Source organism: Lynx canadensis, chromosome B4 (assembly GCF_007474595.2).
Source record: "Lynx canadensis isolate LIC74 chromosome B4, mLynCan4.pri.v2, whole genome shotgun sequence".
NCBI lineage: Eukaryota > Metazoa > Chordata > Mammalia > Carnivora > Felidae > Lynx > Lynx canadensis.
The window spans coordinates 121,987,955-122,014,749 of NC_044309.1; the positions used below are offsets into that span (position 1 = coordinate 121,987,955).

At 37.9% G+C, this 26,795-nt stretch overlaps 2 protein-coding genes across 2 annotated transcripts in view; one reads left to right on the top strand and one right to left on the bottom strand.

The window, feature by feature from the left end:
- Nucleotides 1-9,034, bottom strand: part of NUP37 (nucleoporin 37) — a 42,641-nt gene extending 33,607 nt beyond the window's left edge. The window contains exons 1-2 of the mRNA XM_030323509.1: nucleotides 8,966-9,034; nucleotides 7,444-7,664 (exon numbers count right to left, since the gene is read on the bottom strand). Of these exons, the coding sequence (XP_030179369.1) occupies nucleotides 7,444-7,599 (156 nt within the window). The 5' untranslated portion in view covers nucleotides 7,600-7,664; nucleotides 8,966-9,034. The remainder of the gene's footprint in view (nucleotides 1-7,443; nucleotides 7,665-8,965) is intronic.
- Nucleotides 9,035-9,115: 81 nt separating this feature from the next.
- LOC115519504 (PARP1 binding protein) overlaps nucleotides 9,116-26,795 on the top strand; it is a 66,163-nt gene continuing 48,483 nt past the window's right edge. The window contains exons 1-2 of the mRNA XM_030323512.1: nucleotides 9,116-9,179; nucleotides 13,288-13,443. Of these exons, the coding sequence (XP_030179372.1) occupies nucleotides 13,291-13,443 (153 nt within the window). The 5' untranslated portion in view covers nucleotides 9,116-9,179; nucleotides 13,288-13,290. The remainder of the gene's footprint in view (nucleotides 9,180-13,287; nucleotides 13,444-26,795) is intronic.

A 26,795-nucleotide genomic window follows, 5' to 3' on the forward strand; every position in this document is an offset into this window, starting at 1 on the left:
TTCAATCAAATATGATCTTACATGCATGCACTCATATACGTGGAAAAAAAGTATCACAAACACAAGTATGAGTAAGCAACAAGAGATTACCAAAAATGATTAGGCAGATTTTAAAAAGAACCAAACAAAAAATTTAGATGAAAATACCATAATGGAAAAAAAAAATCAATGCTTAGAGCAGCTGGAAGACAGATTTGAAAAAAATTACTCAGAATGGAGCAAAGTGAAGACAACAAGAGAGAAGGGATTCAATGAAAAGGTCTACCATGTATCTAATTGGGGCTATAGAGGAGTGAATAGAGGGAATGAGGGAAGAGTGTTGACAATATTCGAAGAGATAATGACAAAGGATCCTCTCCATACTTGATGACAGGCACCAATATGCACATTTAGAAAGAAAAATACATCCCAGTTGGCTTAAATAAAAAATCTGCAGGCAGATACAACATAGTGAAGCTTCAGAATATACACACAAACTCTCATGATATATATTTGTGTGTATATGTATATACACATTGAGGGAGAGAGTGGTGGGGAGGGAGAAGGCCAGGTGTGTGTGTGTGGGGGGGGTGGGGGGGTGGGTAGGGGGAGGTGTCAGCAACACCAGCCAGAAGAAAAGACAGGTTCCCTACACAAGAGATTTCCTAGAAAAGGACAACCATGGACTTCTCAGCAGAAACAACAAATGCATGAAGATAGTAGAATAAGAGCTCCAAAATGATGACTGAAAAAAACTCTAGAACTAAACACTTCAAGAATGAAGCTGTACTAAAGATATTTTCAGAAAAACAAAAACTGAGACTTAGCATCAATAAACTCTCACTGAAAGATCTAAAGCAGATGGTGGCAACCAAGGTTGTGCAAAATCTGACCTCTGGCTTGTTTTTGTAAGGCCCATGAGATGAAAATCATTTTTAGATTTTTAAGGAGTTGTAAATAACTACGAGTAATTTGCAACAGACACATGAAGTGGCTGGAAAAATGTAAAATATTAGAAATTATTTAGTAGTAAATAACTTAGCAGTAAAAATTTAGTAGTAAAGTTTTTCTTATAGTAAAGAATGTGCTTTCAGGTGAAGAAAAATGATCCCAGAAGGAAGGCCTGAGATGTAAGAAAAAGTGAGTAAAAAAATCAAAGGCAAGCAGGTGGGTTGATCTAAACAAATATTAGCCACATAAAACACTTAAATTCGTGTGTTAAAGTGAAAAGAAAAATGACAGAACTAAAATATGACAGTAATATAAGTCTGGAGGGTGTGGTAATAGTTCAAAGAGTCAAAGATCCTTATTTTGTTCATGAAGAAGTTAAAGATATTAATTTTGACTTTGTCTAATTAAGTGTGTATGTTAAAGTGTCTTTGGTAACCATTAAAAGAAACAGCATGTACAACCTCCAAATTAACAGGGAAGAAAACAATGAAAGGAGGTAACAAAACACAAGCAGAAGACATAAGAATATGCGTATTGGCAAGGTTTTCAAGAGTAAAAAACAAAAAGTAACCCAAATAGCCAACAGAAGAATAGATTAATCATGGTATATTTGTGTATCATATAACAATGGAAATAAATGAACTTTGACATGGAGGAATCTAACAAATACAATGGTAAGAGCAACATACTGTAGAAGAACAGAATACAGAATAATTTCATTAAAACAAAGGTTAAAACATGAAATACAATATACTGATTTGTAACACCTACATATATGGTAATTCTATAAAGAAAAACAAAGAATCCCCAACATAAAATTTCAGACTCTTGGGGGTGAGAAGGAAAGGCCGTAAGGGGAGAACACCCTTCGGTGTTCGAGGGAATTGCTAATGTTCCATTGCTTAAGCCAGGTTGTGGGTATACAGGAACATATTTTCTTCTTCTTTTTTAAAATATTTGTTTATTTTGAGAAGGGGTGAGGGGCAGATAGAGAGGGAGAGAGAATCCCATGCAGGCTTTGCACTGATAGCCCCTATGCGGGGCCCAGCCTCACCATGAGATCATGACCTGAGCTGAAATCAAGTGCTGGATGCTCAAGTGACTGAGTCATCCAGGTGCCCCTATTTTATTATTCTTTATACTTTTTATAGATAATACATATTTTAAAATACTTTTTATAGGCTTAAAATATTGCAATTCAAAAATAAGTAAATCCTTGTCTTGTTATTTAAATCAATACCCTAACTGGTCTAGAGACTCCAGCAAAATTTTTCATGACAAATTTGCCCAAGGAATCCTCTGTATTAAGTGGCTGTAGTTACCTTTTGTAAGTTATCCTTTATAATTCTTTTATAATTTTATAAAATGCTAACATCATCAAGGAAAAAAAAATCCAGAGCAGGTGAAACTTGTTATTTAATGAATACATATGTCGACGTAGATAGGAATATTACCTAAAGGCCTGTTCTAAGAACTCCATTCATCCTGAATCTAAATGCCAAGTTTCAGGGATGCCTGGGTGGCTCAGTCAGTTAAGCATCCGACTTCGGCCCAGGTCATGATCTCACAGTCCATGAGTTCAAGCCCCGCATCAGGCTCTGTGCTGACAGCTCAGAGCCTGGAGCCTGCTTCAGATTCTGTGTCTCCCTCTCTCTGACCCTCCCCCATTCATGCTCTCTGTCTCAAAAATAAATAAACATAAAAAAAATAAATAAATGCAAAGTTTTAGAGTGTGTACTTAAAGTGAATCCTATTGGATGTGTAGATTTTTTCCAGGATAGCCTTTGGGATCCTTAGCAAAGCCATTTCACAGATACATTACACAGGGTTTTCTCTAAATAATTCAGATGCCCCTTGAAAATAACTTTAAATTTCACATGAACTTAGAGTTAACAACAAAAAGTTTTTCCATAAATGAAAAAAAGGAGATAGAAATGTACTTATCAAGGAAAGAAAAACACTGTCAACTTTTATTACTTCATAATCTGTGTGTATAACTGTATAGCTAACAGCCAGATATGCCAAGGCAGCAACCACTAAGCAATTTTAAAATAAGGTTAAGAGCCTAATCATAGCTGACTTCATAGTTTGGGTTACATCTATTTTTCCACACTGGACAAATCCATCTTCTAAAAATGAAGTTTCACCATCAAAACACACTTTACTTTGCGACTGTAACAACAGTGTTGACAATTGGGTTCTATAATTTGTTACCCATAGTATATATGGAGTTATTGGGTGGCCGGTGGAGATAAAGAAACCCAGGGACTGTATACCCTGAGCTTTATGTATTACCAGTGAAACCTTTTTTCCTGGCAGCAATGTCTGCCATGGAGCCAACTAAAAGGCTAGGGTGTGTGTGTGGTATAGGCAGAGACGAATGTTATTTTAGGTTTAGTTTGGGGTGTAGGCAGTATTGTATAGGAAGGAAATTAAGACACTTTGGAAAACTTGCTACAGTACAAATCATTATATAAGGCTCTGGCGTATTTGAGGTTGGGACAAAGCCAGGTTGATTGAAAGGGCTATTCTAAGGGTTTGAAATTGGTAGGCCTTCCCACCACACCCATTTAAGGCCAAACACAGAATTTTAGTCAGATGAGACTGTAAAAGTTTACCTAGTCCACTTCTTTCATCTCACACTTGAATTTATAGAACATCTGAAGAGAGTCTGTACAACCCTTCTCTGCACATTCGGTGACAGGAAATTAGCTACTTCTTGGGGGGAGCTTATTTAACTCAGGGGTAGTTCTGATTAGAAGAGTTCTCTTTAACGTTAAACCTAATTCTGTTCCCATGTAAATTCTATTCAGTGCTCCTGCCTTCTGGAACCATATGGATTAAGTCTACTTCAGTGATGGCAAGTGTCTGGCCACAGCTGATCTCTCCTTAGGTGAATGCACTCAAAGAGCAGATTCAGCATCGGTCTTAAAGCGCTATTAAGCCACAACTCAACTCAGAATTGACAAGTAACACAAAATACATCTACCATTCTGAGTCTAATCCCTCTTTCACATGATGGTTTCAAACATTTTAATAGCATTCTGAAATCTGTCTTTGAATACATCATCTGCTTTGCATCATAATATACACTGCTGAGAACTGAAGTAAACATTAAACAACCTGTGAATTTATACAGGAGAATATAGAGCTATACTGTCCAGCATGGTAGCCACCAGTCACATGGGGTGATTAAGCACCTGAAATACAGCGAGTTCAAAACTGTGTATATTTTATAAAGTGCAAAATCCACACCAATACAAGATATCTCATAAATTAAAAAAATTTTTTTTAATGTTTACTTTTGAGAGAGAGAGGCAAAGCGTGAGCCAGGGAGGGCAGAGAGAGAGGGAGACACAGAGTGTGAAGCAGGCTCCAGGTTCTGAGCTGTCAGCACAGAGCCTGATGAAGGGCTTGAACTCACAAACTGCGAGATCATGCCCTGAGCTAAAACCAGATGCTTAGCTGACTGAGCCACCCAGGAGCCCCTCATTAATTTCTCATATTGGTCACACATGAAATATTTTGGATACAATGGGTTAAAAAAAAACATTAAAATTAATTTCACCTGGTTTTTACTTTTAATGTGTTTGCTATAACACTTAAATTTATATACCTGTGGCTCACATTGTATTTCTACAGAACAGCATTGAATTTGGCAGTTAATCATTGCACTGACTCATGGTGAACATCCAGGTGACTAAAAACTATAAGTCACAATTGTCTCTTCTAGCTTTAGCAGTCTATCATTTCAAGACTTTATTAATTTTTAGCTTGTTCAACTTGGTCCATTAATCCGATCTATTAAAGAATAGCTCAATTCTAAGTACAGTGTCTGGCAAATAATAGGTGCTTAATAAATACTTGTTAAATGCAGTTTATCATCAAAGCATTAGGTATCCTTGTCAGCTTCCTGTTCTATATAAATTCAATGAGCTTGCTTAAATCAAATGTTCTCATTCAAATCCCAGTAAGGGCCCCGATGCATTACTGGTGACCCTTTGAATAGACTAGAAATTTTCATGTTTCCTCCACCCTTTGCACATAGGACTTTTTAGAGCAGTTTTCTTACTGCACTGTTATACGTTTAAACATCTTGAGGTCAGAGTCCTTGCTTTGTTAACATGTGTTACCGGTTCCCAGCACCTGATTTGCACTTAATACTTGACAAATACATGACATCAATTAACAGTACCATCATTCAGCTCAAATTTCCATATTCAAAAGAACACCATAAGATTCTGAAAAATGCTTTGTTGAAATTTAAACCTAGTGCACTGTTTCCTAAGAGTCTTAGAATGAGGATTGCCTTTCCAACAGGAAAGTGGAAAGCTTTTAATTCAATTTACCTTTACTTCATGTTGTCTCAGACAAGAGGGAGGCAGAAATTGGATGCTATGAAACTTGAAGATTCTAACATGAGAAAATACATTGTTTAATAGTGTTTAATTAGATAAAAAAAAACTTTAAAGGGAAGCAATAATTTATTCTGAATCCTCAAACACAGATTATTGGGATTCAATTCTCTTGCAGAACTATTTGAAATATGGCTGCAACCTGTCTGAATAACACAGAGGGAAAAGAACAGGGGTTTAGAACCAAGGTCTAGATCTTGTTTTTTTATTTACCAGTCATTTACAAATCCCTGAACTTCTTTGAAGTAAAATGGAAACTCTATGAGGTCAGGGACAGTTGTTTAATTGTATCTCCGATACTTGGCACAGAATATTTGTGTTCATTACTTGCCAAATTAATAAAATCCAATTCTTTCTTTAGGTAACTTGGCTGTAAGACCCAGATTGCCAATCTGACAGGTCTGAAGATGAACAAGGACAATGTGCAAGACATGACAGAGCAATGCAAATGTTTTTGTTAGTTCTCTTCTCGTTTTGTCTTTTGCTTTCATTTTCTCTCTGCCACTCATCACCTCTGCCTTTCTTAATTTTTTTCTCCCTTCTTGACTTTCTCATTTCCTAGCTGGACATAAACAAGAGATTAAGGTATACTTTTTCAGTATTTTTTTAAACACAATTCTATGTTTACAGCTATTAATTTTAAAAGTAATGAAGTAAAAGTTTCACCTGTAAGGAGTTGCTCTATTCTTTCGTAGGTTAGTAGCCTACACTGGAAGGATGGTTTTTCCCTCAGTCTTTTTCAAGAGTGTGTTATTTCTCTTAATAATGTGGACTTTTTTTGATCCTAACCAAGTAGTCCAGCTAGTCAGACCGAGGGTCACTTAGTGTGAAAGCGAGCACTTCCTATCCCAACCTTAAGAGACACCGTGGGACAATGTAAGACCTCCTGTATTCTACTCAGACACCAAAAAACTGAAGCCTTTAATTCATACTTTCTCCTTAGGATAAATACTCATGCAGTCTAACTTTGTATAACTTTATACATTTATTGCATTGCAAAATGCTAAACTGCACTTATGACGCCAAACCATTGTAAGATACTGAACTGCTTCCCAAGTAAAAGAGAAAATAATGTTTATAAACAGTATGGGAGAGGTAAAGTTACTTTAAATCTTTGAAAACTGATCACTGTCAAATTACCTCATTGATTAATCTTGAGAAATACTGTTCTATGAATAATATTCTGGTAAATTAAGGATTAGCCAAGATTTCTGAGAGTTGAACTCTCATTGTTTAGACTCTTCCACATGTGGAACTATTTCCTGTGAGAAAACATGGTGTGTGCTCATCAGAAACAATCTTGCTTTGGTGATTAAATATGGGCCTGTGCTAGGGGGCAATGCTGACCAAATCAATGACAGTTAAAACATATGTGTGTGTGTGTGCATATATATGCATTAAATGTGCCAGATGCCTTCCAGGAACTTCTCATGTACTAACTCACTACATTCTCATAACACCCCATTAAGTATTATTTTCATCATTTTTATAGAAGAGAGGTTAAGTACCTGCTCAAGGTCATACAGCTATTAAGAGGTAAAGCCAGGTAGGAGTAAAAATCTAAGCATTTTGGTGCCAGAGCTCATTGTCTTAATGACTGTGCTAAATTGTCTGTTCAATTAATATGGTCTCATACTTTGTACACTCTGGATGTATGCTTTAGATGTATGAGAAGCAAGAGAGCATATGAATAGAAAAGCTGAATATCCTGACAGCTGTAAAATCTCCTGGAGGACCATTTTTAAGGCTTGTTTCCTAAGTCAAAGTGGAATGTAGAAAAACTAGATTAATTACTTAGAATTCATTTGTTTCCCTGTACATACCAAATGTTCAGTTAATCACAACCTTCAATTACTAGGATATTGCATTTCTAAACATGAGGCAAAAGAGAAGCCTTACAGTCTTTTTTTTTCACTACTTAATGTTTCCACAAGTCTCAGGCATATATTACTGGAATATCTTCCTCTGTAGTTCTTCATATCATTTTTTTTCTTACATTTAAACTCAATATGCTTTCCAAATTTAGCCAAAGTTTACCAAAAAAAAATTTTAAGCTCTGAAATAGCTGCACTGTCATTCACTGAGTTTGTACACTAACCTGAAATGTACACGTGCCAATGACCACATAATTACTGCCACCATATGCAATTAGGTTTCCTGAATCCCCACTCTCAAAGGGATTAAATTCTACCACATGCACATAATCTTCACAATCCACAGTGTAGGCAGCATTTCTTGTGGCATCTTGCTTCATCTTGTATGTCAATACTTGAACAGTTGTAAAAATAAAATAGCCTTCTACTGGACAAGGTCACGAAACTGTGGATGATAGCACAGACACAGTTAAGACAGAAACCATCAAAGTGTTAGTCACTTTCAGCAAATAAAATAAGGACATGGTGTTTCAGATGCCAGAGACAGCTAAACAATTTCAAGTACTTCTTTAAATACTTTATGAGTGATACCTGCAGAATGTATCATAATACCCTGTTTAGATGACCTAAAAGATATAGTAAGTACTTGGAAGATGTAACCACTGTAATAAATATATTCATAAAAATTAATGATACTTAACATTTACGAAGCACCGCTTGTAAGTTCCATGTTGAGGATTTAATTGACATCAGGACACCTATATTTGCAAACTTAAGAGGAAGGTACTACTTACAGTTCCCATTTTATAGAGAAAGAAATGGAGACTTTAATAGGTTAGCTGCCAAGCTCCTAAGGCGAGACAGCATTTAAAATACTTTACTATATGTTGGACACCAGTGCTAGAGAAGTAAAACACAGCCCTCCACCTTGAAGATTACAATATCCGGTAATGGTCATGATTCAGTGTGAAAAGAGCAATAAAATAAGCAGATCCAAAATAGAGGATCTGGAGGAAGGAGTGCCGAAATGTGTGATATAAAGATAATATTCATAAAACTAGGCACAAAATTTCAACCAGCCTGTCATGGCCTGGTGTGCACTGTGGAAGCAGCATTCCCAGACGAAGCAGCATTCCCAGAGATTTAGGGATCTAAAGAGGTCTTTTTTCTCTTAACTGGATGCAGGAGTTGTTCTGAGAACAGTTGGGCTCAGTAACAAACACATCAAGAACCTGATAAGTATTTATTGAGAATCAGAGGAATCCCACCTCAGGGAGCCTATAAAATAGTAACCCTATAGAGCCTATAAAATAGTAATCCCTGGAGGGGATCCGGGACTAGGCAATAGTTAAAGGTGACCAGCAGGTGGATGCCCTCAGAGGCAGCGCGGTGTCAGAAGTGGAAAAGATTCGAGGTCAGGAGACTTGGTCCCCTATTCCTCGTTAAACTAGTGCCCAATCTCACTACATTCTCAGGGTTTTACTGTACAAGGCGGGCTGGACTTGTCCTCTAAAACTGGAGGGGAAAAGACGGAAGGAAAACTTAAGTCCTCTCAAAGAACCCCAACACCTCTCCCCAGGCAGGCAAGTCCCGCGAGACCCCGCTACCACCTCCCGAAGCCCCAGGTCAGAAGGAACAGGGGTGGAGCACGGCCCGGGGAGAGAAGGAACTCGCACGAAAAGGATGCGAGCGCGGGCGGCCAGGAGCAGAGCGGCGCGGCCCCCTGGGTTCCCGTGTGATACGCACCAGGGGCGTCGGGAAGTGGTCAGAAGGAATCTGGTCTCCGCTGGGGGCTGCTGCGGCGCGCTCAGAGTTTGTTTCCGGGTCAGAGGGCGGAAGCAGCGATTGGCTCCCGAGCCTTCCCGCGAGATTTAAAATTAAAATGGACAACTTGGAGACTGCAGCTCGGCCGGAGTTTGCTTCTGTTCGGTCTGCACCTAGCGGGTCTACTTTGAGCCAGGTGAGTCTCATGTCTTCCTTACCTTGCTGTCGTACTTTAATTTTTGACTCAGGCTGCGGCTGGGGAGGGGTTTTCGGTGACAGCTAAGTAACCGTCTAGGGTATTATTTTTTCAGTGGCTTTGCTCTCGAGCCTGGTTGGATCCCGGGGTGTTGAACGGAGTTCACGGTACCTAGTGATGAATAGAGCTAAAAGGTCCTGAGGGATCATCTGCAGACTGGAAGACTGAGCCCCGTAGAGTCCTATTTAGGTTCATTAGGTTGGCAGGAAACCAGGTCCTAGTCCCAAGACGTGTGCAGGCTCCAATTCTGAGACTTCGCCCTCTCCCTATTACATTCTTCTAAGGAATATTTAGGATCAGCATTCTGACGATAATAGCACCAACGACTGCCATTTTTTTTTTTTTTCAATTGAGCACCTAATAAGTGTGCAGGCACTAGGTGGGTTATTTACTTGTGTCTCATAGTTTTATGAGGTAGGAGATCTCTTAACTGGTTTTACATTTAAGGAAATTAATATTCATCAGAGATTTTAAATACTGAAGACCATACATCTCTTAAATTGGGGAACCTGATGTGGGCCCTGGAATGTCTGACTCAAAAATTCTTTTACCATCTCACACTGTCTCTACAGTGATAATTTCCTGTCTCATAATTTTTGCTACAGTGCAGTTTGGAATCCAGTTTTTTAAAACAAGTATTTATTATCGATGCCACCTTCTACTGTTTTTGTATAGTGCAGCCTAACATTCAGAGTGCTTGCATATTCATTGTCTCATTGACTTCTCATAACTGGCTGGAAGGTATTATTCCTGTTTTCTATGTGATGATACTTTACCTAGGCAGTCAGTTGTAAAACTGACTGCCTAGGCTTATACAGACAGCTAGCTGCTGACAAGCTGAGACTACACCAGTGTTGGCAAACTAGGGCACTACTTGCTTTTGTTTTTTTGCAGTCAGTTCCTGAGCTAAGAATAGATTTTACATGTTTGAATAGTTGAAACAAAAACAAGAGAATAATATTTTGTGAAACTTAATTTTAATTTCCATAAAGTTTTGTTGAAGCACAGCTATGCTCATTTGTTTATGTATTGTCTGTGGCTATTTTCGTACAGCAAGATCAAGTAGAATAGTTGTGACATCTAGACCATATGCCTTGCACTCCTTAAATATTTACTATTTTGGTCCTTTCCAAAAAGTGTTCTGACCCCTGGATGAGACTGTTGGCTTTTATATGTGCCAGACACTGCTAAAAGCTAAACTTGTATTTATGTCATTTACTTTTCACAAAATCCTGTGAGATAGGAACTATTATTTTCATTTTCAGTACAAGGAGGCTGAAGCAGGGGTGGTGACATGGCATAGATCTCATAGCTATTAAGTTAATTCTTGACTAGTTTTCATTCTTAGCAATCTGAACTCATATTACTTTTAAATAATACCCTAAATTATTTAGTGCTAAAGATTTGTCAGGTAAACTGATCATATCACTGAAAATTTACTTTTTCACTTTCGTTTTTTTTTTTTTTTTTTCTTTTAAGAAGTGAGGGTGATGGGCACCTGGGTGACTCAGTTGAGCATCTGACTTCAGCTCAGGTCATGATCTCATGGTTTGTGAGTTTGAGCCCTGCATTGGGCTCTCTGCCATCAGGGCAGAGTCTGCTTTGGATCCTCTGTCCCCTCTCTTTCTGCCCCTCTCTGGCATGTGCGCTCGCTCTCTCTCCCTCTCTCTCAAATAAGCCTTTAAAAAAAAGAAATGAAGGTGATATTTTGAAGAGAAATATAACTTTTAGCAACTTACTAGTATTTGTATAGATGTAGATATTGTAAAGTTTTTTATTTGTATCTTTAAATTGCATCACTGATGCAACTATGAATTATTGCTGTAAATGTTATGTACCCATTTTCTTGATCATATAAATCCAAAATACCTAGTAAATATCTGGAATTCTATTTATGCCACATAAAGAAAGAAAAAGATAACAGGAAGCTAATAAATGGGATATGTACAGTAGAATATACCCAAAATAAGATAATGGCACATGAATATGTTAGAAATGAGCATACTTAAGAGGAGGTAGGAAAAAACAACTTTTAGCAGGCATAACTGTAAACTCAGAGAAAGGAATTACTTCCTTGTTTACACTTGGGCTTATAAGACATTGGAACTACATCCAGTTGTTTTGAAAGACTTTTGTCTGTCAAGAGAAGTTATGTAATACAGTGATTTAAGAGCACAACTTATGGAGTTAAGCATCTTGGGTTTAAGTCTGTTTTGCCATTTGCTAGCTGAGTGACATGGGGCATCACATTCTTCAAAGGTAAAATGAAGATAATAATAGACCTTCCTCATAGGACTCTTGCAAAGATTGAATAAGGTAATAAATATTAAGCTTTTGAAAAATTTCTGGCACCAAGAAACTGCTGAATATTAGATATTGTATTGGTTATCTATTGCTGTGTAACAAACCATCCAAAACTTAGTGGATTTAAAACAGCAACCACTTTATTTGCTTAAGATTCTGTGGACCAGCAATGGCTGGACTCAGCTAAGTGGTTCTGCTGGTCTTGCCTGGGATCACTAATGTGGCTGCAGTTCCCCTGGCAGGTTGATGGGGGCTGGAAAGCCTAATATAGCCTCACATGTCTTTGAGTTGGTGTTGGTTGTCAACTGGAGTGCAGTGGTTCTCTTTTCTATGGCCTCTTGAGCAGGTGAGCTTGGACTTTTTCATATGGCAGTCTAGAGTAAGAAAGAGAGTAAGAACTAAAGCTGCAAAGCCTTGTATCAGGAGGCCCCTAAGACCACCCACAGGTTGGATGTCTGCTAAGGCTCAGAGGACTCAGCATCTAGTTGTGCCCATACCTCTAATTTATTACAGCAACAAGATGCTAAACAAAATCAACAAAGAGCGAAGCTACATGGGGAGACGGTGCAGGAAGCAAAGTCCTGGGGTGATCAGGCATAAGCTTACAGAAGTCTGTTCTTAGTGGAGTCACATAGGACATGCTTAAGTCCTCCAGCAAAATGTCTTGACAACCCATATGAAATAGTGTCTATCAGGAAAACTCTTTAGAGACGCAGTGCCCAGGGTACTGATGTAGGTATCCTCTGTCTGTGTTCTAAAATTCCAGACTCAGAAAGAAAGCATTGTGTTCAGCATAAACTATATTATTTGTATAAACAGTTTAGCCACAGTGAGCCACTCTTACTGGGAACCCTCCTGAATTCTGAGTTCCCAGGTGCAGCCAAGGGCCAACCTTGTAGGCAGGACTTTCAAAAGATAGATATCAGGCATGCTGTAGTAACTCTTTTTTTTTTTTTTTTTTATTAAAAAATTTTTTTTTTTTAGCATTTATTTTTTTGAGACAGAGCATGAACGGGGGAGGGTCAGAGAGAGAGGGAGACACGGAATCCGAAACAGGCTCCAAGCTCCGAGCTGTCAGCACAGAGCCTGACGCTGGGCCCGAACTCACAGATCATGAGATCATGACCTGAGCCGAAGTTGGACGCTCAACCGACTAAGCCACCCAGGCGCCCCTGTAGTAGTAAGTCTTTTCAACAAGGGCCTTTTGCGAGCCAGGCTTGGAACTCCCATGACGTCATTCTTGCCATATTCACTTGGTAAATCAAGTCACTAGACTGACCCATATTTAAAAGGGTAAAAAAGTAGACCAGTTATTTTGGGATAATGTAGGGATGGGAGGAAATTGGTCTTTTTCTTTTTCTTTTTTTAATTTACCACACATATTACCATCTATCTCAAAACAAATATAACATATTTTGAAACTCCTTTACTTAGCTATGTCTGTGTCTATAATTACTAAGTTTATAGAATTTACATATCTGTTTTATATGAATTTTCAGACTGAAGGTTGGATTTTGTTATTTCAAAAGATTTGGCTTAAGAAAACTAAAGGAGAGGAAAATATGATTGTGCAGAAATTGTGTTGTTCTGTTTTCCTAAATTTAATTAAAAGCAATCTTAGTAAATATGAAATGACCTTTCATTCACTACTTATTTTTCCCTAACTCTGCTTTCTTACACATGTTAAATATTAGTTTCCAATTAAAATAAAGCTTTTTAACATTGCATTTTGTTCTACTTTCAGAGAATGGCTGTGCTTAATCAAAAGTCTATCTTGGATATGATTAAAGAGTTCAGAAGGAATTGGCACATTCTTTGTGACTCTGAGAGAACTACTGTATGTGGTGCAGACTCCATGCTCTTGGCATTGCAGCTTTCCATGGCAGACAACAACAAACAGGTTAGTAGACTATATTTGGGTTTACTTATTTTTTTAAAGTGAATTTTGGTAGCTGCTCATTTTAATTATATCAATTTCTTTGCAGTATATGTCCTCCTATGATAATATCAATATAGTATTTTCAAAAATGCCTCTGTATATCTACATCAAAATATTACAATTGGATTTGAAATGATTTGCTTCAAAATTAAGGCCTTCATATGTATAATTTAACGTAGGACATGCATATTCAATGTTTAATTTGAGATCTTGAGATAAATATGCAACTAGTATGGTTAAAAATGTTTTTATTTATGACTTCTTTAAAAAGTTCTAGAAGGCATACATAAATTATGTTTATTTTAATATAATTGAAGTCTTTTATGACTAATTTCAGACTCAGTGCTATAGATTGATTATTCTAAGCCATGTTATGAATCAGAATCACTTGGGAAGGTTTTTAAACAAATCTTGGAATTTCCAGTCTTGGAAATTCTGATTCTTATAATCTGCACTGAGACTCTGGAAATTGTCTTTTTAAAATCTTTTCTTAATCTGATTCTTATGTAGTTGGCTTGGACCAAACCAGTGTTTGGAATGAGCTGTACCTAAAGGTGTTCAGATGAGAGAAGGATGAATATAAGCTGGAGTGGTAAGAAAATGATTTAAAAATTTTAGATTTTAGGTAATGTACTTAAAGGAAGGGGAAGTCTTTGGATGGCAAGGTTTTAAAGAAGGGATGAAGGAAGGGAAAAGTCAGTTAAGAAGCATCCAGAGGGATCAAAGTCTTGATGGTTTGAATATAACAAGGAGAATGTCTCCTAATATGAAGAGTGGAATAGTTGGGCAAGATAGTGAGTGAAATGACATTCTGATGAGTTATTTTAATCTGTTATGTCAGTAGGTTCCAGATTTTTAGATTTCATATACCAATAAAAGTTCCAAAGAAGTATTATACATTGACAGATTTGAACATTTGTCACATGGCAAATAAGACCATTGAAAAAAACTAGTTACTTGGAACTATAATTTTGCAAAAGGAAGAATATTTTAACACCTAAAAATTAGGAATTGTATAATCTTAAAACAAGAGATAGTCTTTGTTATACATGATAGTTGGAAGTTTTGTGTGTTTACAACATGTGTGTATATTTTTGCATATATATTAAGATAAACTTTGAACATAGAAAGATTTTGACAAAATTCTGACATAGTCATTCTTTTAACAAATATTTGAGTTTTTACTATGTGCTAGACCTTTTTCTAAATTTTTTTTTTAATGTTTATTTATTTTTGAGAAGAGAGAGACAGAGCATGAGCAGGGGAGGAGAGAGAAAGAGGGAGACACAGAATCCAAAACAGGCTCCAGGCTCTGAGCTGTCAGCACAGAGCCCGACGTGGGGCTCGAACTCACGGACCATGAGATCATGACCTGAGCCGAAGTCGGATGCTTAACGGACTGAGCCACCCAGGCGCCCCTGTACTAGACCTTATTCTAAACATTCTGAGTGGGGCACCTGGGTAGCTCAGTTGGTTAAGCATCTGACTTCGGCTCAGGTCATGATTTCACATTTTGTGAGATCGAGCCCCATATTGGGCTCTGTGCTGGTGGTGTGGAGCCTGCTTGAGATTCTCTCTCTCTCTCTCTCTCTCTCTCTCTCTCTCTCTCTCTCCCCCTCCCTCTCTCTCCCTCTCTCCCTCTCTCCCTCCCTCCCTCCCTCCCTCCTTCTCTCCCTCCCTCTCCCCCTCCCTCTCCCCCTCCCTCTTTCTCCTTGCCCCTCCCCAATTTGCATGTGTGCATGCTCTCTCTCTCAAAAATAAATAAAGAAACTTTAAACATTCTGAAGGAAACTATTGCTCTTATGACATTAATCTTCTAGTGGGGAGAGACAGAGATAATAAATAAGATATTTAGTATTTTAGGTCAAGTACTGTAGAGAAAAAAAACACAGATTTGTGCTTAAGGAATGTATTGAGTTTGGGGTAAAAGATTTCTTGCAATTTGAAAAAGGATGGTCAAGGAAGGCCTCATCTGCAAGTTGCCATTTAAGCAAAGATTCGAAAAGGAAAAGAAGGAACTAGGCATGGAAATTTTTGTGGGAAGGGACTACCAGGCAAAATGGAAGGGCTCTGAAGTGGGAATGTGCCTGGCATGTTCAAGGAACAGCAAAGAGGCCAACACAGCTGTTTATATAAATGTTTTTTTTTTTTTTTTTTTTTTTTAATTTTTTTTTCAACATTTATTTATTTTTGGGACAGAGAGAGACAGAGCATGAACGGGGGAGGGGCAGAGAGAGAGGGAGACACAGAATCGGAAACAGGCTCCAGGCTCCAGGCTCCGAGCCAGCCAGAGCCCGACGCGGGGCTCGAACTCCCGGACCGCGAGATCGTGACCTGGCTGAAGTCGGACGCTTAACCGACTGCGCCACCCAGGCGCCCCTATAAATGTTAATTGTTAATTTCTAACCTTTCATTTTCCCTTCCCCCGATTTTTTTTCTTTTCTTTTCTATTTATTTATTTTTTAGCTTCTGTGTGCCAAGCATTGTGATAAGTGTTGAGGTTAAAATGATGAACAAAACCAGACATTGCTCCTGCCTAGCTTATTACCTAGTGGGTGAGGTAGACATTTAATAGAGAAAAATACAAATAAATGTAAAACTATGGCTGTGAGAAGAGGTGTATGAGGCTGTGAGACCAGGGAGTTGACCTGGTTGGAGAGATCAAGTTGAACTGTAAAGCAAGGAGAGCAGTTAACTAGGCAAAGAGTTGGGGCAAGATGATGAGGATGAAGGAACAGCATATGCAGAGGTCTTGGGCAGGAGACAGTAGGTGGAGTTTGTGAAAATGCAAAAGAACCAGGGTAGCTGAAGTGGTGGTGGTTACATGACCCATTTGTCTGCTTTTTTATTTTTAATCATAGTCATTGTTAAAAATCAACTCTATCTAGGTATTTGGGGAAAAAAATGGAAGTAGCACTTTTTGGAGTTTGTGTTTAAAAAAAAGTTAAACTTTCAGAAAAGTCACAAGAATAGTACACTGAACTCCTTTATGCCCTTCACTTAGATTCACCAGTTAATATTTTGCTACCTTTGCATCATTCTTTTAATATTTTTGTACGTGTATATCATAGAAATAGATAAATACACACAGATATATATTGCACACATACATACATATTATTCATATTATTCTATATGAACCATTTGATGGTAAGTAGCAGACACCCTGAATATTTATCCCTAGACACTCTTGGTGTTGTACATTCTGTGGAGTTTGACAACTATATAAGGCATGTATCCACCTTTATAGTATTGTACAGAATTGTCTCCCTGCCCTAAAATTCCTCTCTGCTCCACCTATTTATCCTTCCCTCTCCCCAACCCCTGGCAACCACTGATCTTTTAATTGTCAGCATAGATTTGCCTTTTTCAGAATGTCATGTAGTTGGAATTGTGAAGTATATATAGCCTTTTCAGATTGGCTTCTTTTACTTTCTTTCAGATGCATTTATGGTCCCTCCATGTCTTTTCATGGCTTAATAGCTCATTTCTTTTTAGCAGTGAATAGTATTCCACTATATGAATCTATCAGTTTATCCATTCAGCTTTTACTTTCCTTCCAACCAATATTCAATAAGATATTCAATATTTAATAGGTTCTTTAGTTTAATAATTATTGGGTTTGCTGTTACCCTCTTTTTTTTTTTAATATTTTATTTTTGAGTACTCTCTACACCCAACGTGGGGCTCAAACAACCCTGAGATCAAGAGTCGCGTGCTCTACCAGCTGAGTCAGCCTCTGTTATCATCCTCTTAATTTCCAAGAGCTCTTTTTTTTCTCTCTTTTTGAAATATTGTTCTGTTCTTCCTGCAAGCATATAGTATTTCTCCTTTAAGACTATTGATAAATTTTTTTTTTTTGAGGTTTTCTTCTTGTGTAATATTTCCTCTAAGTTCCTTGTTTTATTAGTCTTGTTTGGGAAGAGTTTCCTTTCTTCCTACTAGAGACTTTCTTCATGATGATCCTTGACCATCCACTTACATTTAAGTGGAGCACTAAAATGCTTACTGGAAACTCTTCATGGAGTATTAGAGTTTGTCAATCTGACCTAACTGGGCTATTTGGCTGGGGAACATTTGATGCCTATCTCTTTAGGATATCCCTTTTAGAACAGTTTTCTCAGAAAAGAGTCCTCTTTGCCCCTGCACAAATAGTGTAAAGTTGAGCTGCCAAGTGTTGGGTGCTTGAAAGAAGTATCAACATTTAGAATATAAATGGTCATGTGATTCTTATTGTTTCCATTTGGGTACTCTTGTTTTCAATTGAACCCTTCAGTCCAGAGACTGTTTTACGCTCTCCAGGGAATAAACCGCCAATTTTCTGCCAAAGTAGATGACTGTTCTCCCCTTTCTCAGCAGAAATTAATTATTAGACAAAGTCTAAAAGAAGATTATCCAGAGAGGTAAGCACAGTACTGAGGCTACTTCAGAAATCTCTTCACTGGGGGTGCCTTGGTGGCATCGAACTCTTGGTTTTGGCTCAGGTCATGATCTCACAGTTTGTGAGATTGAGTCCCACGCTGGGCTCTGTGCTGACAGCGTGAAACCTGCTTGGGATTCTCCCTTTCTCTCCCCTTAACCTCCTCTCTTCTCTGTCTCTTTCTTAAAAATAAATAAACGTTTAAAAAAAGAAATGTCTTCCCTGGCAAGTATCTTCATTATCACCTTTTGCTGGGCAGATTTTCTTCTAGTGGACATAGTAAGAGTGCTGACCTTTAGAACATTTATGTATTTATGTGTTAATTTATATATTTATTTATTTATTTGTTTCTGAGAAAGAGAGTGAGAGAAAGAGAAAGAGCATGTGCGAGGAGTGCAGGATCAGGGAGAGGGAGAGAGAATCTTGAGCAAGCTCCGTGCCCATCGCTGAGCCCAACCAAACGCAGGGCTCGATCTCTCATGACTCTATCATGTCACGACTAGACATCATGACCTGAGCCAAAATCAAGAGTCTGAAGCTTGGCTGAATAAGCCGCCCAGGTGCCCTGCCCCATAAAGAGTGTTGACGTTTAGAGGCTTTGACTTTATCTGGCAGGGTGGGCAGGGAGGGTCTCTGATGCAACTTTCCACCTTTCTTATGCTTAGCTTTGTCTCCTAAAACTTGTGCTCAGCGTTCATAAAAACCAGCTTCTTTAGTGTCAGGGAATGGTAGTTACCAGGGAAATATAGGCTCCATCATTTGCTTACCCATCTGTATTGGCACTTTCTCATTGTTTTTGAGCTTTTGGGTTTTTATTTTCATTTTTTTTAAATTAAATTTTAGTTAATGTACAGTCCAATATTTGTTTTAGGAGTAGAATTCAGTGATTCATCCCTTACATACAACACCCAGTGCTCATCACAAGTGCCCTCCTTAATACCTCTCACCCATCTAGCCCATCTCCCACCATCAACCCTCAGTTTATTCTGCATCATTAAGAGTCTACTGTGGTTTCTTTCCGTCTCTCGTCCCCCCCCCCCCCCGCCCCTTCCCATATGTTTATTTGTTTTGATTCTTAAATTCCACATGAGTGAAATCATATGGTGTTTGTCTTTCTCTGATTGACTTAATACACTCTAGCTCTATCCATGTCATTGCAAATGGCAAGATTTCTTTTTTTTTTTTTAATATTTATTTATTTTTGAGAGAGAGAGTGCGCGCAGAGTGTGAGCAGGGAAGGGGCAGAGAGAGAGGGACACATAGAATCCGAAGGCAGGCTCCAGGCTCAGAGCTGTTGGCAACAGAGCCAGACACAGGTGTCAAACTCGTGAACTGCCAGATCATTACCTGAGCTGAGGTCGGATGCTTAACTGACTGAGCCACCTACGTGCCCCAAGATGTCATTCTTTTGTTGACTGAGTAATATTCCATTGTATATATATACCACATCTTCTTTATCCATTCATCAGTTGATGGACATTTGGGCTCTTTCCATAGTTTGGCTATTGTTGATAATGCTGCTGTAAACATCAAGATGCATGTACCTCTTTGAATCTGTATTTTTGTATCCTTTGGGTAAATACCTAATAGTGCAATTGCTGGATTGTAGGGTAGTTCTATTTTAGTTGTTTTGTTTTCCAGAGTGTCTACCAGTTTGCATTCCCACCAACAGTGCAAGTGGGTTCCCCTCTCTCCGTATTCTTGGGAACCTGTTGTTTCTTGTGTTGTTAATTTTAGCCATTCTGACAGGTGTGAGGTGGTATCTCATCTGGTTTTGATTTGCATTTCCCTGATGCTGAGTGATATTGAGCATCTTTTTTTTTTAATGTTTATGTATTTATTTATTTTTGAGGTGACTGGGGGAAGGGCAGAGAGAGGTCAGAGAATCTCAGGCAGGCTCCTCATTGTCAGCATAGAGTCCGATGTGAGGCTCCATCTCCCCAACCTGAGATCATGACCTGAGCTGACATCTAGAGTCAGATGCTTAACCAACTGAGCCACCCAGGTGGCCCAGTTGAGCATCTTTTCATGTGTCTGTTAGCCATCTGGATGTCTTTGGAAAAGTGTCTATTCATGTCGTCTCCCCATTTCTTAATTGGGTTATTTGATTTTTGCTTGTTGAGTTTGATAACTTCTTTATAGATTTTGGATACTGTTTATCAGATATGTCATTTGCAAATATCTTCTCCCATTTAATAGGCTGCCTTCTAGTGTTATTGATTATTTCCTTTGCTGTACAGAAGCTTTTTATCTTAATGAAGTCCCAATAGTTGATTATTTTTGACCTTTTGTAATTTCTTTTATGGACAATTCAGTCATGAAAAAGTATTTTCTATTTTCTTATTTATTTATTTATTTATTTATTTATTTATTTATTTATTTATTTTGTTTTTTTCCATTTGATTCCTCTTTATTAGTTCCTGGTAAGGAGGCAGTAAAAATAAGCCGCTCTAAAAACTGATTAACTTTATTTACTTTTTCATTTTTGATAATATCTTAATTTTGAAATTTCCCAGAAGTCCTTGTGATTATTTAAATTTTTTCTCATGTACAGTGATAAAATGATTGGTACTTTGTCTCACAAGATCCCCCTTAGGATTTCTTGTAGGGCTGGTTTAGTGGTGATGAATTTCTTCAGTTTTTTGTTTGTTTGGGAAGACCTTTATCTCTCCTTCTATTCTAAATGACAGACTTGCTGGATAAAGGATTTTTGGCTGCGTATTTTTTCTGTTCATCACATTGAAGATCTCTTGCCATTCCTTTCTGGCCTGCCAAGTTTCAGTAGAGAGATCCGTCACGAGTCTTATAGGTCTCCCTTTATATGTTAGAGCACGTTTATCTCTAGCTGCTTTCAGAATTTTCTCTTTATCCTTGTATTTTGCCAGTTTCACTATGATATGTCGTGCAGAAGATCGATTCAAGTTATGTCTGAAGGGAGTTCTCTGTGCCTCTTGGATTTCAATGCCTTTTTCCTTCCCCAGTTCAGGGAAGTTCTCAGCTATTATTTCTTTAAGTACCCCTTCAGCACCTTTCCGTCTCTCTTCCTCGTCTGGAATACCAATTATGCGTAGATTATTTCTCTTTAGTGCATCACTTAGTTCTCTAATTTTCCCCTCATACTCCTGGATTTTTTTTTCTCTCTCTTTTTCTCAGCTTCCTCTTTTTCCATAATTTTATCTTCTAGTTCACCTATTCTCTCTTCTGCCTCTTCAATCCAAGCTGTCGTCGTTTCCATTTTGTTTTGCATTTCGTTTAAAGCGTTTTTCAGCTCCTCCTGCCTGTTCCTTAGTCCCTTGATCTCTGTAGCAAGAGATTCTCTGCTGTCCTCTATACTGTTTTCAAGCCCAGCGATTAATTTTATGACTATTATTCTAAATTCACTTTCTGTTATATTATTTAAATCCTTTTTGATCAGTTCATTAGCTATTGTCATTTCCTGGAGATTCTTTTGAGGGGAATTCTTCCGTTTGGTCATTTTGGATAGTCCCTGGAGTGGTGGGGACCTGCAGGGCACTTCCCCTGTGCTGTGGTGTATAACTGGAGTTGGTGGGCGGAGCCACAGTCAGACCTGATGTCTGCCCCCAGCCCACCGCTGGGGCCACAGTCAGACTGGTGTGTGCCTTCTCTTCCCCTCTCCTAGGGGCGGGATTCACTGTGGGGTGGCGTGGCCCGTCTGGGCTACTTGCACACTGCCAGGCTTGTGGTGCTGGGGATCTGGCGTATTAGCTGGGGTGGATTGGCAAGGTGCACAGGGGCGGGAGGGGCAGGTTCAGCTCGCTTTTCCTTCGGAGATCCACTTCAGGAGGGGCCCTGCGGCACCAGGAGGGAGTCAGACCCACCGGAGGGATGGATCCGCAGAAGCACAGCTTTGGGTGTTTGCGCGGTGCAAGCAAGTTCCCTGGCAGGAACTGGTTCCCTTTGGGATTTTGGCTGGGGGATGGGTGAGGGAGATGGCGCTGGTGAGCACCTTTGTTCCCCGCCAAGCTGAGCTCTGTGGTCCAGGGCTCAACAACTCTCCCTCCCTTTGTCCTCCAGCCTTCCCGCTTTCCGAGCAGAGCTGTTAACTTATGACCTCCCAGATGCTAAGTCGCGCTTGCTGTCGGAACACACTCCGTCCGGCCCCTCCGCTTTTGCCAGCCAGACTCGGGGGCTCTGCTTGGCCGGCAGGCTGCCCCTCCGCCCCGGCTTCCTCCCGCCAGTCTGTGGAGCGCGCACCGCCTCTCCTCCCTTCCTACCCTCTTCCGTGGGCCTCTCGTCTGCGCTTGGCTCCAGAGACCCCGTTCTGCTAGTCTTCTGGCAGTTTTCTGGGTTATTTAGGCAGGTGTAGGTGGAATCTAAGTGATCAGCAGGACGCTCGGTGAGCCCAGCGTCCTCCTACGCCGCCATCTTCCAGTGATCTCTATTTTCTCTTTTAGTTTTAGGTGTTTTATACCAGGAGGGGTTTTTCTACATATCCAGCCAGGCAGATTTCCCTGTTAATGTGTCTATTTTAAAGTTATAACAGATGGTATACATTCTTTCTGCCTCTTGTTTTGATCATCCAGTATTGTTTTCAAGACCTCTTTAGGTATGATAGAAAAGTTGATCTAATTTATTCATTGTAACAATCATCCTTTGTGTGACTGATACGTTTTACTCATTGATGGACTTTTGGGTTGTTTGAAGTTTTTTGGTATCATAAACAATTCTGCATTGAAATGAGATGTCTGTGCATGGAACAATAGTTTCTCTAGGCTCCCTACACAGCAGGTCATATGATAGATACATCTTTGATTTGATGCTACCACATTGCTCTTCCACTTGGTTATTAGAATTTACATTTATTTTATTTTATATTTTTAAAGTTTATTTACTTTGAGAGAGATCTGGGGAGGGGTAGAGAGATGGGGGAGAGGGAGAGGGAGAGGGAGAGGGAGAGGGAGAGGGAGAGAGAGAGAGAGAGAGAGAGAGAGAGGAAATCCTAAGCAGGCTCCACACTGCCAGCATGGAGCCTCTTGGAAAAGAGAAAAAGTGGTATTTCACTTTAATTTTTCTATTAACTAAAGCATTCAAACATCTTTTAAATGCTTATTTGACTATTTAGGTATCCTCTTTTTATTGTCAGTTCATGCATATTCTTTTGCTTATTTTACTGTTGAGTTGTTTTTATCTCTTTTACTCTTTAAAAGAGTTCTACATGTTCTTTAGATACTCTCTTTGTAATACACATTGTTAATATCTTCCAATATGCTCCATTTTACTATTCACTAGATATACTTGCCTTACATTGTTTCACCAGAATTTATATGCTAGACTTCTCTACTGAGTCTTACTTGGTATGATCAGGTACTTATTGGACATTTTACCTTGATGTCTAGTACTGTCTCTGCATCAGTTTTTTTAAAAGTAGACCATATTGTTTCCTCTGTCAATTTACCTTCTTGTTCATATTCTGAGTCTCAATTATGCATACCATTGTTCACTCAGTCTGTGAAACTAGACACCCAAGGGTCATTTTAAAGTCTCTTTCCTTTGTTCTCCATTGCAATCCATGTTCAAGTCTTTCCAATTTACTGCCTGAATGTTAAAAAAAAAAAAAAATCTCTCCCTTAATAACCTGAAGAAATGGTACTAAGGTAAGTAATAGATTCTGAGGATATTGTAAAAATGGAATAAGCTAGCCAAAGGTTAAACTTTGGTAACCATACACTGGAAAATAAGGAGAGAGAGAAATTGAGGCAATTATTAAGAATCATTATTGTACAGTAATTGAGTACTATTGTTTTGGAATTAAACAGACTACGTTCAACTCACCTTTTGTTTGTTTATGAATAATTTTTGAAACATAAATATGTGAAAATGCTAAATGACTGTGAAGAAAATTTAGTTTTCATTGTAAAAATTTTGATATATTGAAATACTCAGGTCAAGTCATTTTTTCTTCAGGACTTGTCTGTGTAGCACTCAGGATCTCTTTCTATTTATTAATTTTCTACTTGCTAATTCACTTAATTCACAGTGAAAGTTCAGACTCTGGGTGGGAAAGAAGAGGAGAGGTGAATTGCAACTGAGCTTTTCACAGTTTGTGTATGTGTGTGCACATGTGCAGTGGAGATGGTGGGTTGCAATTCCGTTCGACTCTCACTCCCCATGTAGCGTTAGCTCAGGCATCCCCAACTGTGCTGAGACTTCCAAGTCACTCAGCAATATGAAAAACACACATATGCCTGCAGGTGCATTCATAGGTAATAGTAATAAAAAGGTAGAATTGATTGTATATATGCTTCACCTGTATTTTTCACTCTCTGTTTGAGCTCTGTTTAGGTTTTCAATTATCTGAAGTTTGAGAACATGAGTCTCTAAAAGTATGTGATCCTTTGAATTGAATTTGACTATAGTAAAACTTGTGAATACCTAGTAGAGTTGCTTGTTTACCGGCATGTTTGTTTTCTTAGTTGCTTTAATTGGGATAAAGAAAAGGTACATTAAAATAATCTTTGAGTTTTAGGTTTTGGGAATGTTTTCTGAGGGGAAGTCTTTTTTAGCTTAAATCATCTGACCTCTAAGAGTTTTATACTGCTAAAGTTTTAATTTATTATAGATTCATTGAGGACTATATGGCAAATATATGTGACTTTTTAGATTGCAAATAGTGTTTTAGCTTTTCCTTTCTTTAGAATTGGCTTCATTATTTGAATCTGTCTGGCAATTGTATTATACATGCTATTTTTCACATTAAATAGCCTTAAGAGTGTTACAAATGTTCCAGTGGATGAAACAAAGATATTAATTTTATAACTTCATGGAGACTCACAGCCTGTGGTTAACTGTCAGATTTGAAAATGACCTAACATTGACATAACAAATAAGAAGTGACAGTTTTTACAATTGTATTACATTTATCTAATACTCCCCCCAACAGATAATTATTTTACTTTGAGTAAGAAAAGAGAAAGCAGACTGACATTTTTTATCCCCTACCATTTATCAGGTGTTATTTAATCTGTATAATCTCATTTTATAGCCAAGGAAATGTATTCACAGGGATTTCAGTATTTTACCCAAGGTCACACAGCCAATTAATAGCTGTTAAGTAGGCCTACTATCTTTTCTCTTTTGATAACAACAAAAACTCCAGGTAGTTACAAATTGTAAAGTTTATTTAAATTTTTGAATAATTATAAAAATAAGTTCAGTAAAATATATAAAGTGCAGTGCTCTGGAAAAATGTAACTCATTTTTTTCTCATTTTATTCTTAGGAAATACAATCTTTCTTATGTCCATTAGAGAATTAAAGCATTGACCATCTTGAACTTCCTTCAGATATTAGCCAGCTGGCATGTTTTCCTAGCAAAACATTTTCTGATTTGACCACAAGCTCTCTGAATCAGTTGTTACTGGTTTGAATAATAGAATATGCTGTCATGGTGGGCACCTGATCACGAAAACTGATATCTGGAGTACATTTTTATTTGGATTTAAAATGTTTTTACAATCCCAGTATAAACACTGTTAATCTAGTCAAAACCTTTTCTCACAAGATCAAGAGTTTGCATATTTGAACTAGTCATAGTCCACAGAATGAGAGTAAATTGGACATTTACATTAGGCATACGTTTAACTTATTTTTAATGTGAGGAATGCCATACCAAAATAGTTTTGGAATTTTTGAGATAAAACAATTTAGTTTTGAAACTCTAAATAACTGGATTTATTTAACTTAGATACATTTGGAAATTTAATTGTGTAATTTTTACGGGATTGGGAAGTGAGGTGTACAATTTTAGATTCAATGCTGAGAAATTACAAATCTGACTTACATTTGGGTTATGGATTCAAGGTTTGAGAGTTACTTTTTTTTTTTCATTAAATTAATTTCATGAAATATAATTAATTTTTATAATTTTGGTATAACAGGTCCCTCCAAGGATAGTAAGGGTAATTTTCTTAGTTGTTTCCATAGAGATGAGTAAAAAGTTAATTATTTTAAGGCAGTTTGGACATATTGTCTTCAATTTGGATAGTAACTAGACAATGTGGCTCATTTTTATAAAAGAAATATAGATTTGAAAGAAATATAGATTTAATAGAAAGTACTGTATTATTTGGGTCTATTTGATTCTCATTAGTCTTCTTCTTAGGCTAAAGATGATGTTACAATTTTAGTTCCAGTGAATTACAGTTTTATTTATATATCCACCCATCTTTCAGTACAATTAATGGAAAGATCTTGGTGTTATCAGAAACTACTAACATATTAAGGGTACTTAACTGTGAAAGGAGCAACACAATACATTTCACAAAATCACGTATGGATATTTAAAAATATTTGTTATTCATGTTGCTTTGGAAAGGAGTAGTTAGAATTTTTTACTGAATTAGGGCTGGCATATTTTGGAGGGCACCATTACTAATATCTGAGATTAATATTAAGTGGGAGCAGAATGCAATCAATTAAAAAAAAACAAACCTATAGCTACTGGCATAATATATCATGTTGATATTGAAGAAGAGAAAAAGGACAATTTTGCCTGATTAGGAGCATCCAACAACTTATAGAAAGAAACCTTGGCTTTTTAGAACTTGTTTGTTTATAGTTTAGTGTGTCCATGAGCAGGGAAGAATCAAAATTCTCTGACCCAAGGTTTTTTAGCACTGATATTTTGTCTTCCCTGGAATAGTAATGAAAAAACCAAACCAAACCATGATTTTTAAAAATTTAGTTTTTATGATCATGTTTTAAGACTAACAGTTGGAATAGTGCGGTATGTGGTAATTCACCATGGCATTGACAGTTTTGAATAAGAGATTAAAAATACATTAGCTGAAAGAGCTGAAAGAAACTAAGTATTAATGGAATGAAATGTTTTCCCAGTCGGTAGTACTTAAGTACAGATCTCTGCCCACCCATCC